The sequence below is a fragment of the Alternaria postmessia genome (assembly GCF_024291825.1).
Source record: "Alternaria postmessia strain BMP 2775 chromosome Unknown scaffold_138, whole genome shotgun sequence".
In the NCBI taxonomy this organism is placed as follows: Eukaryota; Fungi; Ascomycota; class Dothideomycetes; order Pleosporales; family Pleosporaceae; genus Alternaria; species Alternaria postmessia.
This window is the reverse complement of record NW_026260211.1, coordinates 1-13,878: the sequence shown is the minus strand read 5'-3', so window position 1 is coordinate 13,878 and position 13,878 is coordinate 1. Positions and strand designations below refer to the sequence as shown.

Genomic DNA, 13,878 nt, shown 5'->3' with positions numbered 1-13,878 from the left:
ACTTCAAGCAAGGGGAGCGCAGACAGGGATGTTGATTGATGTCATGCAGTACCTACACCCTTGGCACGATAGTAATCCGCCTCTAATGCTTTCTACCGATAATTGCAAAACACAATGCATGTTCTAGAAAGTGCTCAACCTCTAAAACCGTGCATTTTGATGATCGCATTACACGCCACACTGTCTGAAGGTATCCGTTAAGCGATACGCGCCTGAACACCGTGTACTACGACACGCTGCGTTGCACGTCGTACGCGCATGCGCGATGCATTGGTCTTCTTGCTTTACTTGACAACGATAAATCCCACGCCGTTGCGAGCCTCTTGACAAGCTCTCGAAAGAGCCTGCACCTCCGTATCCGTCCATTTGACACTAAGGTTGTCCCAATTCTTGGTAGCGTATTCGCGACGATACTGCTGTTGCATTGCTTGCAAGCGACGAATCTCTCGAGGATCGCCTGTCCCACTGTACACAATAAAGGCCGTGCAGCGTGGCAAAGCGTCGTATATCTGCCCAATGCGCTCAATGGTCTTGGAGACGGCATCGCCGAGCTCAGATCCACGAACTTCCACGTCTACGTCTTCACCATCCTTCAGAAGACCCAGTCGTTGCAAAGCGTTTTGTCGGATGAGCTCAACGTCGGCTGTCTTCGCGTCGTCCCACCAACCCCTTGCGAGCTCTAGTTCACGCAGGCGTCCCCAGACAAAGTCAATCTTGTCTGTAGTACCATCCTTGCCTTCAGCTTGACCTTTTAATGTACGATCAATAGCTTCTACTACTTCTGCATCCGTCTTGCAGCCTATAGAAACTTGAGCTTGACCACCATGGCCTCTGTTCGGATCCCCCCAGTCGATGACAGCTCCGGCACGATGTGCGTCGTTGGATTTCGGTCGTAAGGAACGATCCATCCTCTTGAAAATGGACTCCGCGTTTGTGTCGCCCGATCCCCAGCGCGGGCCCTTTTCACACTTTTGTTTGACTAGATCGAGACATGTCCGAGCATCTTCTACACTGTCGTGGCCTGATGATCCCTTCTGAACCTCGCGTTTGAGATATTTTTGCGCGAGCCACTTCAGCGACTGCTTGTATGGTGGTCCACGGGGGTGCGGGTACAGGATGCCTGTGTCGATGATAAAGGGATGGGTCAGTTTGAGTGCGTTGAGGTCGGAATTTAGCGAGTGTCCCACGAGAATCGTACGCGGTGTGATCAGTTCCAATAGCTCCTTCTGGATGTCCGCTAGAGTGGTTGTGACATCTTGGAGCATGGCTGCTGTAATACCAGACCACTGGGTCAGGTAATCCTTAATGGTGACATCTGGCTTGACAAGCTTGTCGAGAGCCGTGCTGCCGTCCCAGTTCAATAAACTGATGCGTGTGAGTACAAGCTGGTCATTCTCAGCTTTGCACATCTCACAGTCGACGGATATGATGTGTCTTCCAGCGGTCAGGCTCCCTTGTTCAATGTCCCTCTCGGGCACATCACCTTCCTCTAAAGTGGCGACCCTAGTATCGACCCAACCATCATCGGCAGTCTGATGGGCCAGTTTCCTTCTTTCGTAGTTGGCCTCTTTGGATTCTGAGGTTGTGAACATAGCTGGATGCAGTACGTATTCGTTTTCTTGCTGTTCCATGAGGGAGGCGATGTACTCGGTAATGCGAGTGCGCTTGTTCTCCCAATGCTTTGAATTCTGCGGCGTGGGACCTTTGTGGTTCCCAGTCTTCTTCATCTGCTTCTCTTCTTGAGTCTTGGGGATTTGTGAGGTTAGCATGGTATGAATGGGTGAATGCACCCTCATGTATTGGTTGTTGCGATGCTCTCCTATCGCCTTGATAGGCCACACATGCTCAAAGATGTCAGCGAGAGGCTTCAGTGATGCAGGTAATTTGTCCGCCTTGAGACTAGCCGGATAGAAGTCATCACGCGAAATGTTCAGCCGTTTGGGCTTTGCATCCGTTTCGGTTGTTGACGCTGCGGCAGAAGTTTCAGACTGTGGTGCGGTATCCAAAGCAACATCGCCGTTGAACATGCCCAGGTCCAATCCCGGAACCATGAGCATTACGACCTGTTGGATATTTGCACGGCTGCGTACAGAAACCCACTGCGGCGCATTACCATCCGCAAGCAGGTAGAGCACCAAGGACTGCAAGTCTGTAATCTTCACGTGCGAATTGAGACGGGCATGATGTGAATGCTCAATGGCCGGATAGCTCCTTTGCAGCTTGCGCTCTTTCCTACGTTCCTCTCTCGTCATGTTCTCACTTGACTGTTCAGAGCCAGCTTTGTATGTGACAAAGGGGTTATCGGTAGGAGAAGCTCGAGTCCCCAGCTGCGCGCCTTTGCCCGCAAACGGGTTGTCGAGAGTAGCATCTTGTTGCGGTGGTGGAGATGACTCCTTCCGCTTGCCTTGCCCGTTCGTGTGCTGTGAAAGGTCAGGACTGCGAGTTGATGGAGGCGAGTTCGAGGCGCGATGCCTGTTCTGGTCGTCATGTGGGCCGCGTTCCTTCCGTCTCCTCTTCGTTCCGCCGACTACTGTCCAGCCCTCTTCGTCACCATTAGCTGCGGTTGTGGTCGCATCGTCGGGTTGCGCTTCGCCGCGCATGTGCGCCAATGTCGCACCGAGGCCAACATCGGCAGGAGGTCGCTCGTCGCGATCGCCGCGCTTTCGTTTCGCCATCTCAAAGCTCATGCGACCTGCGTGAGACGATTTGGTGAGCGCGAAGTTGTTGTGTGGAGAAGCTCAGGAAAATGTTCGGAGATCCGCCGCATGGATACGCGCTAGCGAAGGCCCATGGAAAGCTTAAGTTTCGTCACATGTCATCTCCCTGCTTCATCATCTACTTTCGAGTCCCAAGACACGAGTATTCTTTAATGTTTACCATATCTTCTCCTCGTTTGCCACAATATCCTCTCTCCAACAGCTTTTAGTACGATTCGTAGCGACCTTCATGTATCCCGTCTTGGCACCTACCACTACCTGAACATCAGGCCCTGAAGACGACGACATGTACCTTGTCTTAGAAATGGGGATCATGCTCGAGTCTACATCTATTCCAACGCACAATATCACAAAGTAATCGCTGGAGGATATAGAAGTGAGCTGTGACGGTGAAAATGGCAGTGAAGTGAACAAGCTCCGGCAGTTCCTAACGGCCGTTGAGCACAAGTAGAGTGATTGGTGAAGTGAATGGCAGATCGAATCATATCTCCGATACTTAGCTAATGAAGGCGAAACAATAAATTTCCACTCAGCACACCTTTATACTCTACCTTTTGCCCACATCATGAGACCTTACCCGAGACCCTTGGGGCTTGCTCGAATCCAGAGCTCACCCCACCCCAATGAGATACCAAATACGCAACGGTCTCCAGGTCACTCTACTTCGGCCTCCATAATGGTAACCAAGAACAAATTCATCGAAAAACTGCAGCCGATCAAATGCAGCATCTGTCTCGAGGATTACAACAGCGAGTAAGAAACACTTTCAAAGTTGCCTGTCTTCACCACCGTAGTATACTGACAGAGCCTTTGCCAGTCATGTACCGGTCGAGCTTCCATGCAGCCACATATTCGGCGGCCACTGCATCGTCGAACAGACAGAAAGTAGGATGCCAAACAACAACCGGTGCCCGCTCTGCCGACACGAGCTGTTTGAACAAGAGGACTTCCATTCATTCGACAATGCCTTCTACAGCAGTGACGAAGCGCTGGTTGAATTCAATGATTACGACGACTCAACAGATGAGGACGAGAGAGAACTTGAGGAACAACAAAGTCGACAGATGCTTGCTGCGCCTCTGAATACCCAGCTAGCACGTCGTACACAACCCACGAGCAGTATTTCTCTGGCTGGAATCACTAGCGCACCAATAACGGAGCGTAATAGTCGTTATCAGGAGTTTAGGGAGCATGCTGACCGGATACGCGAATCGAGGAGGGCGCCCAGTCCAAAATCACTCAGACGCTTAAGAACATACACTGAGGTCGAAGAAGAATCAGATTCGGGATCTGATGAATATGAGTACGAATCAGAAGAAGAAATCGACTCTGCAGATGAACGTGAGGAGAGGCGCGCCTACAAACTCCTACCAGGCGAATACGACACAACCCTACCTGGCCAGTCCTCTGTATCACACTGATCGTGGATGTTAGTTTGGGGATCGGTGTCAGATTTGATGTTGGACCGTAGTCTTGTGCCTACTACTGGCACTATTGAGTGACATGGGCGATTTGGGGAATTAATATCAGAAACGGGCGTTTTAACAAGGTTTCCCTAACATCAATGCGATTTCTGATTGATGGAAACCAGTCGAAGCAATGTGCAGGTTGCGTGTCTTCAGCTCTCAGATTTCTGGCTTGTCTAGCATAGAGAATGAAAACCAGACCAAATTGTACAAGTTCGTTCTATTTGTGATGTATGTACAGGTAAACGAGCGTAAAAACTAAACAAGAAGATTTAATGAAACCACAGCAGACCACAAGACAACACTGACCACCTCACTTTGTCGCGGCGCGCGCCTCGATCCTCTGTCGAATCACCTCACAAATATATTCCCCTCTTTGGACTCGCTCACGCACGAACGATCGAGGTAGAGAAACCGCTAGGAGCGGGACCAGTGGGAATGCCGGATGGGCGAGGAGCATACGTCGGCATAGCTCCAGAAGGACGAGGTCCACGAGACATTCCAGAGGGACGGGCGCCTGTAGGACGAGCACCATGAGGAGGCATGGCGCCGGAAGGTATGCCAGTAGGACGGGAATGAGGACCATGGGGAGGCTTAGAACCAGACGGTATATCAGAGGGCTCTCCGGACTCTTGACGCTTCTCTACGCCAGTAGGAACGGCGAAGAAGGATCCAGTTGGCTCGGGCAACTTGCTACCATGTCCACCGTGGCCGCCGTGGCCGCCATGCATACCGCCGGTAGGGCGAGCCATACCGCTCGGGAAGCCGGAAGGCATACCAGTACCAAAAGGAACTCTGCTATCATGTGCGTGTTGAGCTTGAGCTACACCGCTGGGACGAGGTCCACGATGGCCATGTCCACCATGCATGTGGTCGGATGGCTGAGCGGCGCCACTGGGGAAAGCTCCAGAAGGCATTCCAGTTCCCATAGGAGGCATGCCGGAGGGGAGGTTGCTGGGGAGTTCGCCGTTGAAAGATTGAGCGCAGCTGAAACCGGTGACGGCAAGTGCAAAAGCGAGACGGGAGAATGCGACCATCTTGAAAATTTTGTATATTGCAAGATGAGTTCTGTAGTGGTGTCGGTGCACTGCTTGTTGAAGTGAAGGCACGCGGTGCTAATGAGTGTAAAGTGAATGGAAGCACACAGTGCTGTTGAAACGAAGCTGGGAAGAGAAAAGTGCGAGTAGTGAGAACGAAAGTTGCTGGGTGGTTGATGAGAGAAGCAGCGCAGGACATCTTTATACTGAAGTTGCTCCTCTCTGAACTTCAACAACATGACACGGCTCGGATACCATGACGCAGCGTTGAGATGCTTCTGGTCCAGAATTACCCTAAGCCGCGTATGTGGCTGCGAGGTCAAGGGGGTTGTCATTTACTTGACGCCTGCCATTTGACTCCTGGCTCAAGATCTTCTCACAGTGGGTTATCTGAGGGAGAACCGTCAATCAGTTTAGTTCGTTTGTGGACTAGGGATGTCACTTCGTGAGCGCTGTGGTTTGGTTCCATGGCGCGGCCTAGACAACGTGAAACGCGGAATGACCCGTGAGCTTACGTACCATAGCTCAACATTGACTTTTAGCATTAGGCGGTGTTCGCACTAGATGACGACTGTCCAGCTTACCAGCTATTGTTCGTTCCATTCGATGAACGCAACATGAGCAGATCAGCACACATAGAAGCCCCATTGCTCAGCTGGGATGATTTGTTTGGTCACAAATTTAGTCCGGCCGAAGACGAGTACCGTGCTATTCAAACAATGATGTGTAGTCCACGACAAGCCGGGAATTTTCAATCTCTGGGGCTTGTCTGCTCAAGCTTAACTTAGTATTTGCGATGCATGGGTCCCTGGGACCCATAATGACCGCCATGGTACGTTCTGTACCATGGACTTGTTTGTTTGAAACATGACTTCCGCTGTCTCGTAGCCGCACTTCATCTCCATATCGCGATAGCGACGGAAGAACGTTCTAGCGGAGCATGTTTCGATACAATGCCAAGACCTGGTTGATGACGCGGCTCGTGCTGTCATTTTTGAGTGGCAGCTTCAAGGCAAGCAACGCAAAGGAGACGAAAATCAATTTTGGCCAAGTGACGTTGTTCTCGAGTTTTCATCTTCATCGAGAGCAATAATTCAAGTGATCACGGCGCTACTGGTCGTTGTGCGATGGGAGCTGCGCCTTGTCAGAATTAGCATGGCTAGCAGCAGAACTCAGACATCAGAACCTACAGTATTGACTCTCACCAGGCTATCATGTGGTGAAAAAAAGGCCAGCCTTGTCAGTGCCATCTGCCGAATCATCTACCTTTGTGGACATTAAGCCATGTACGAGCTAGGAGTTGGTTTTGGGCGTAGAACTTAGCCGGTATGTTGTGTAACATCGCGACGACGCATGTCAGCAGTTGTGCAGATATGATGCGAACTTCCACTCGATATGGCTGAACACCGCTTGTTCACTCGGCATTTCGCGCCAGATGAGTATCCATTTCCCGCTCTCAGCTGTCGTCTATTTTTTCTACACCTATATCGTAAGCTTCTAATACTTCTATTTGTACATACGCTCATCCACATTCATCGTCAGCATTTACCATTGGTCCGGATCATTGGTATTTCTATAGTTTTCCTCTCCTGCCATCGACTGCCTCCCTGAGCTTCTTGATCACGTCGCCAGGGTCTGAAGCACCGAAAACAGCACTGCCAGCAACAATGACATTAGCGCCGGCATCGGCGGCTTGATCGATAGTCTTTTCGCTCAGGCCTCCGTCGACCTCGATGTGCATCTCTGGGTACTTTTGGCGAAGGGCGGTTACCTTGGGCAGCTCGGATGCCATGAAAGACTGTCCACCGAAGCCAGGTTCTACAGTCATAACTAAAACCATCTGCAAAAGTCAGCACTGGATTTTCAACGCATTTGACCTAGCCGATGCAAGTCTTGAATATCGAGGTTATTGATCCTGCGGGAGCAGCCAGCGGCGTGGGCGGGTAGGTGTCGACGTGCAACCTTGGGGATGGCCAGATGGTCAGGTGGCCAATGGACGGACAGTCGGTTGGGCAACATGGGGCAGGCTTCTCGAAAGGGCGCCAAGGTCAAGACTGATTGACAGCGGGCGTTGCGGAAGTTGGCATGCCTAAGCGCCGCCACTGGGTGCCGCCCACGCCCCAACAAGGTCAGCCCTACCCAGCCTCGCTTTGCTCGACCACTTCCGAGGCCTCTCTAACCACCATATAGCGCGTGCGGCCCTTTGGTGATATCGATTGTGGTGATGAAAGCATGACGGTGCAGGGGTGATGAACTCACATCAGGAACCTCGTCCTTGTTTGGGTTCTCTAGTATCTCCCACAGTACGTCGACCGGTGTGCTTGGCTTGATGGCAATGCCGGCCTGCATGCCCTCGCTATGGATGAACTTTACCAGCTCCTTGGGGGATGTCTTCTGGTCCGACTCGCCACTGGGCGAGTCTGCAGCGGTTGACGAGACGGCGGCTTCGTAGTGGAAGCAGTACAGGTCGCAGCCAGCCTTTTTGAAGTCGCGCACCCATCTCTTGGGCTCGGCAATCATCATGTGGCAGTCAAACGTTCCCTTGCCATGTGCGGTCGTCGGTCGATCGACGTGTGAGCGGATCTTGGTTACGACGGGCGCGCCAAAGGTCATGTTGGGCACGAAATGGCCGTCCATGATGTCGACCTGCACGTGTCAGTTGCGTGCACCAGAGTCCGAAACTCACTCTCGCGTACGTGAAGCCAGTCGGCGCCTTGGGAGATTGTGTCGGAACATGCCTTGCCCAACGCTCCGAAGTCTGCCGAAAGAATCGACGGCGCGATGATGGCAGGCGGTGACATGACAGGCGGTTCTAGTGAGAGTGCGGTGTGTATAGGTGACTTGGTGGAGCGCCAATGGTAGGTATTGGGTGGATGTGGAGATTGCTAGTGTGACGGAGCTCACGATAGCTTTTTGGTGTTGACGGCATCAACAGCGTCACGCCTGCCCCTCCACCCATGCCCCGCTGCTGCTTGGCATGCCTCACCTCTGTTCTTGTTCATGCAAACCTCCCAACTCACCACTGCACGTTTCGAATCAACAGCGTTTCCCACATGGGGCCGTCCATGCTCTAAAATGAATGAAACCTGCGCTATTGTTGTGCCTGACTGATCGACAACCGCATCGCGGGTCGCGGGTCTGTACTCGCTGCACGGCCGCAACGAGCTCCGGCACTACGGCCGTGTCTTTCCATCTCATATGGCGCGGGATGACTACATGACAGCCTTTCGATCAGCCACAACCACAGCCTCGCGTACGGTCCAAGGCCGTGAGACAATATCTAGCCCCGCAACAAAAATCGATTTCGACGAGGCACTATTGGGCGAGTATGCAGTACAACGCCGCTGCGTCTTGTCATTGGCCACGCATGCAGAACGCGAGCACTGCAAATAGCACAGCCCGGCGCTTACATACCAAACACCCAACCACGCCATGCAGCGCAACGTTTCTCTAGCCCAAAGTTTCTAGCGCAGGGTAGAGGCCTTGCTGGCCATAAACTTGCGTTGGCCAATCATGACATGTCCGTCGTCTTCGCCATGTCGTGGCCGTCCTTGAGCCGCTACCGCCTCTCCACCTAGACTCGGCTCTCTATGCGAGTGGACAGCCAACTGGCAGTGTAGCTCGGACGAATGCCACAGTAACGCTAGCACAGAGGCACTCGACGAGTAGGCGTCTACGCATGATATATCCTCTGACCATCGCGCTCGCGCCGCATCTATTCTCCTTCTGCCATTCACTTCTAGCCCTTCTCCGAGTCCCTTCTTCCGCTAAGTCTTCGTTGATCGAAGCAATTCCATTTTTACCAGTAAGCTGTTGACCAGCGCAGTTTTGGGCTCTTGCTCATCTTAATATCGCTTCTATTCGGCTCCCTGTACTTCTGTATTTGGATCCCTACCACCCTCGCCGCATTCCCGCCTACTCGGATTTTCAAAGGTATCTTTAGTAATACTAGCACGCGGCGGTGCTCACGTCACCGCAATATACCATCATGCCAGAGATGCTTGAGCCCGCAGTATACCATCCTGCGAGCCTTGGCACAATGGCCAACTCTCATCATGGCTTGTCTCCGCTGGACCAGAGACAGTCACTTAATGCCCCCGAAGACGAGTCCACAATATCCTCCTACTACTTCGAGCCAAGATATTCGACCTCTTCGACATACCTGCCCAGTGCTGTATCGCCTTCTAGTATTGACGACTTCCCTACACCCAAGGCACGCTTATTCGATATGACCCCGCAGCCATCGCCACGCTTTCCTGTTCACTCGGCTACATATCCCCCAGTAAATCGGGCGAGTCGTGCTGACAGCGACTTCGACTCCCTCTACGACATTACCGATGACGAGGCTGAGGTACCTCTTCATGCATCCGCGTCGGTCAAGAAGCTCGCGACCCAGCCAAGGCAGAGACGCTACCCATCGATCGTTATCCCTTCGCCATCCGCATGGCCGACCATTGAGAAGTTGAAGAGTGCAAACTCGGCGATGCCCGTTACTCCATCGCTGGTTCTGACCCCCTCTCGTCGCTTCCTTGACATGATCGACTCGCACAATCTTCATGTTCCTGCGCACTCAGCTGCCCCCTCTTTGGATGGTAGCCTCACATCAGAAGAGATGGATAAACTCAGCTGCCCTGCCACTCCAATCTCGCAACGCAGACGTGGATCCATCTCCAGTACCGACTCATGGGGCCCTGTGCAACTTGACTTGCAGGCCATGGAGACCCTTCAGCACCTAGGCAATTCACCATCGACAGAGCAATACCAGGAACCTGAGCAACAACAGCCTCATCCGGTTGAGTCCAGAGGCGAGATGCAAGAAGTACCCCGACCAAGTCTTGGCTTGAGCATTCCGTCAACAATATTCGGAAATGGATCCTCTGGTAGCACACCAATTTCCGCTCTCTCAGTCCCTTCTCCCGGTGGTTTCTTCTCGTCGCTTCAATCAACCGCTCGTCACACCTGGAGTATTCCCAAGCGACAAGAGTCAATCCCGAACACCTCTACTGCCGAGAGGTTTTACAACCTTCCATGGGAGAAGGAGAGCCGAAGGAACACTTCTCCGCACCCTGTGCCAGCTGTACCAGCTCTTCCGCCGCGAAACTCGACCCTTGCCGGATCCACTCTTGACGGTTTCGATGAGCCCTTGTCGACATCACGCCCAGTACTTCTCAGTAGCCCGACAGATGAGAACGTTGAGATCAAAGAGATCAACCCCAGCAAGACGATTTTTCAATACGATGAGAACTATAATGCCGGAGGTACTGCTAACCTTGAGATGACTGGCCGGTGGTTAGAGGAACAAGACGAGTTGCAGGCTGCTCTTAGAGACATGAATGACATGAGCTCTCCTAGTCTCTCAAGTGGCGCGCACAGCCGCGGCAACTCAGTTGAGAAAGCCGTGGTCAAGAAGTCGGTCAAGTTTGCGGATGAGCCTGCTAAGTCTCCGGTGAAGGAGTCAACTGATGAGCCTATCGTCACTTACGTCCAAGGCCTTGAGTATCTTCGTTCCCGGTGCCAAAAGAAGGATACTTTTATCCACCGCCAGACTCGTGCTGAGGCCATGCACGTACAACGCCGTTGCAGTCCTTTGGCGCATCGCGATCAGCTCCTGGGCAAGTTTGAGCTTTGTCAGCCAGATCGCCCAGCGCCTCCGCGTCCTGTTTCTGAGTTCTTCGTCAACGATCCGACTGTTTTAAAGGAGAGGATTGCACGTGCACAGATGGAGCGTCAAGCGCTCGACCAGATGCTGCCTATTCATTGGGTTTTACAAGCCCAGAAGCAACTCAACGGTGGCAAACTCCTCAGCAAGCCTGCAGTTCGATGCATCACTCGCGCTAGCGCTCCGCGCGTCCTCGATGTTGGTGGTATTGCTACCAATGATTGGGCATGGGATGTTGCATACGATTACCCCTACGCCAAGGTGATTACCGTCTACACCGCTGGCAACAACAAGTCTTCCAACGTCAAGGGTCCAGACAACCACAAGCACCTCACTGTTCCTAACCTGTGGACTCTCCCCTTCCCTTCTGGTCACTTCGATGTCGTCTCGGCGCGTACACTATACGAGCTTCTCAAGACAAGCAAACCCGTCGGCAAGTCATCAGACGAATACGACCTGTGCTTGAAGGAGTGCTACCGCTGTCTCAAGCCTGGTGGCATCCTTGACTTCAGCCTCATGGATGCCGATGTTGTCCATGCCGGCCGCAATGCTCAAGCCATGAGTGTCGAGTTCGGCTTCAACCTCAAGACACGCGGCTACGATGCGCAGCCCACCAAGACGTTCCTCCCGCGCATCTCAAAAGCGGGCTTCAGGGACGTACAAAGAGCGTGGGTGCTTCTTCCCATGGGCAAGACGGCAGCAAACTGGCGCGACACACTTGCTGTTGGCGCCGAGCCAAAGCATCAAGAGCGTCGCATCACAGAAGACGGCGAAATTGAGCTCGAGGATGCACCAGTGTTTGGTACTACGATGGATGCGGCAATGTTGACGGGTGTAGTAGGAAGCTGGGCATGGGAAAGGTGGTTGCTTAGGTTGCAAATGGAGATGGGCAAGGATGAGGAGAAGCTACTGGAAGGTGTTGTCAACGTGCTGGAAGAGGGCGCACAAGGCCATACTGGATGGCGAACATTGAACGGCTGGGCGAGGAAGTGATGGAGAGGAGAGGATATGATGTGATGTGGTTACGATGGCGTAGGATAGATTGGGTTGGATAGGCTGGACTTGCCTGGACTAGGTTGATACCACATAGCGAATTTCTTTTGTAAATAATCGAAGATAGTGTCGGAAATATTTGAACCACGTCTTGTAGTGTCTGATTGTCTCTATGCATCAAACATAATGGTGGTGCTGAGGTCAGAGGGGTGAGGCGGCAGATCAGCCTCGCTCGCGCCGGCGCGAACCCCACGCGGTCCATGCGCTGCGCATAACCTCGTCACTCTGCCATATACACCCAGAGCCGCGTCCAATACTCCACACAACTCGAGTCCAGCTACACACGCCATCTCCTACTACAGGCTTGTGTTCTATACCCAGACAATGCTCTTCTTCAGGTCCGTTTCCATTCCACGCCCAGCATCACACATGTGCTAACAGCAGCGCAATAGCTTCTTCAAAACGCTCGTCGAGCACGAAATCACCGTCGAACTCAAGAACGAAGTCCAGATCCGCGGCACACTCAAGAGCGTGGACCAATACCTGAACATCAAGCTAGACAATGCCGAGGCTGTGGATGAGCTGAGGTGGCCGCATCTGGTATGTTTTGGACATTGCGATTCTCCCCTGCTCAGGACGAGGTAGCATATCTCGGACAAGGCTTCGGGCGTTGTAAGAAGCAACTGAGGCTGATTTGGTGACAGTGCTCGACAAAAGACATGTTCATTCGCGGCTCCGTCGTAAGATACGTGCACCTTCCCTCCGGTGCTGTGGACACCGCTCTGCTTGAGGACGCGACGAGGAGAGAGGCCGAGGCAGCGAAGAACAAAGCAAAATGAGATGGCGGGGGCATAAGAAATTAGGATAACGCATGAAAAGACTACCGTTCCTGGTGGCTGTGCGAGGCAGGCACGATGAGCATGTGCGCATGCAACGTGATGTGATGATCAAGGGCATATCACAGTTTGCGGCCAAGCACAAGAGCTGGACGTTGAGAGAATAGCGATTAGTAAGGCTTTAGGAACGCAGTATGCGCCTGCAAGCAAGGCGAAAAGAATATACCCATACGAAGAGTGAGGTGAGACCACTGCTTGGCTTGTTCCTCTTCTGCAATCTCTACTTCTATTCTCCATCTGTTTGCCCTACCTACCTTACTTCTTTCCTGATACCACAGCGTTAAAGTCGCCCCGTCAGACTAATCAAGGATCTGCCATCAACGTCAACCCCGTCTCTGAGGTGGTTGTGATGTCCCTCGGTTTTACTAATTCATCACAAGCGTGGTATCTATCTATACCCATCTACACAGGACTATGTTAGATGCATTGCAAATTCTTCACATTGAGAAAGGTCGTACAGGTCGCCTTCACTCTCACTTTTGCGTACTCCAATTTCAGCCCACAAACGTTTGGTAACTATTCATCTCTGAGACTTCGTCCATCCCTAGACACCGGCACTCGCTCTCGCAGCCACAACAAGCACCTTCGGAATCAAATACTACGTGTCTACAGCTGCTTTTAAAGTCGTGACGATATCCCCAGCAACCATGGCAAACATTGTCCGACCAGCAGCGGCTCACACTGACACCGGTCCTATCGAAAAACACACAAACACGCCGACGCCTGGAATCGCCACATCCCTCTCCCCTACCACTATCGGCCTGATCTGCGGTCTGGGCGGCTGCGGCATCCTCGGCTTCTTCATATGGGCGATTGTTTACTTCCGATGGTTCAAGCCGATTGAGATACGGATCAAGGAGGGAGAAGCAGGATACTACAACACACCCACGGCCGAGCAGAATAAAAACAAGAACAGGAACAGCACAATTACGGACGTAAAACAGAGTATATTCGCACACAACGCAATCGGTATTTCAACGGAAAGGCCGGCTACAGATGGAGGTGTCTACCCCAGAGATGTCAACAATCAAGCCAATCAAGCTGAGCTAGCCATATTTAGTAGGAGTCTAGCTTACATAGGCTAGTAGCTTACTATATAAGGCTAGCTCA

At 52.4% G+C, this 13,878-nt stretch overlaps 7 protein-coding genes across 7 annotated transcripts; 4 read left to right on the top strand and 3 right to left on the bottom strand.

Moving 5' to 3' along the window:
- Positions 1-284: 284 nt before the first annotated feature.
- On the bottom strand, positions 285-2,819 carry J4E82_010687 (uncharacterized protein; the record flags this gene model as incomplete). The annotated part of the gene is made up of 2 exons (XM_051736898.1): positions 285-2,692; positions 2,813-2,819. The coding sequence occupies 2 exons, from the start codon at positions 2,817-2,819 to the stop codon at positions 285-287; spliced, it is 2,415 nt and encodes an 804-aa protein (XP_051583333.1).
- Positions 2,820-3,282: 463 nt separating this feature from the next.
- Positions 3,283-4,138, top strand: J4E82_010686 (uncharacterized protein; the record flags this gene model as incomplete). The annotated part of the gene is made up of 2 exons (XM_051736897.1): positions 3,283-3,470; positions 3,535-4,138. The coding sequence occupies 2 exons, from the start codon at positions 3,283-3,285 to the stop codon at positions 4,136-4,138; spliced, it is 792 nt and encodes a 263-aa protein (XP_051583332.1).
- Positions 4,139-4,569: 431 nt separating this feature from the next.
- J4E82_010685 (uncharacterized protein) lies at positions 4,570-5,220 on the bottom strand (the record flags this gene model as incomplete). The annotated part of the gene is made up of 1 exon (XM_051736896.1): positions 4,570-5,220. One exon carries the CDS (start codon positions 5,218-5,220, stop codon positions 4,570-4,572), a length of 651 nt encoding a protein of 216 aa, XP_051583331.1.
- A 1,573-nt stretch (positions 5,221-6,793) lies between these two features.
- Positions 6,794-8,021, bottom strand: J4E82_010684 (uncharacterized protein; the record flags this gene model as incomplete). Its single annotated transcript, XM_051736895.1, has 3 exons — positions 6,794-7,060; positions 7,480-7,866; positions 7,917-8,021. The coding sequence occupies 3 exons, from the start codon at positions 8,019-8,021 to the stop codon at positions 6,794-6,796; spliced, it is 759 nt and encodes a 252-aa protein (XP_051583330.1).
- Positions 8,022-9,208: 1,187 nt separating this feature from the next.
- On the top strand, positions 9,209-11,872 carry J4E82_010683 (uncharacterized protein; the record flags this gene model as incomplete). Its single annotated transcript, XM_051736894.1, has 1 exon — positions 9,209-11,872. The coding sequence occupies one exon, from the start codon at positions 9,209-9,211 to the stop codon at positions 11,870-11,872; it is 2,664 nt and encodes an 887-aa protein (XP_051583329.1).
- A 384-nt stretch (positions 11,873-12,256) lies between these two features.
- LSM2 (U6 snRNA-associated Sm-like protein LSm2) lies at positions 12,257-12,711 on the top strand (the record flags this gene model as incomplete). Its single annotated transcript, XM_051736893.1, has 3 exons — positions 12,257-12,270; positions 12,325-12,472; positions 12,577-12,711. The coding sequence occupies 3 exons, from the start codon at positions 12,257-12,259 to the stop codon at positions 12,709-12,711; spliced, it is 297 nt and encodes a 98-aa protein (XP_051583328.1).
- Positions 12,712-13,415: 704 nt separating this feature from the next.
- On the top strand, positions 13,416-13,713 carry J4E82_010681 (uncharacterized protein; the record flags this gene model as incomplete). Its single annotated transcript, XM_051736892.1, has 1 exon — positions 13,416-13,713. A coding segment is annotated over one exon (298 nt), but the record flags the coding sequence as incomplete, so codon positions are not given.
- Between the last annotated feature and the right edge of the window lie 165 nt (positions 13,714-13,878).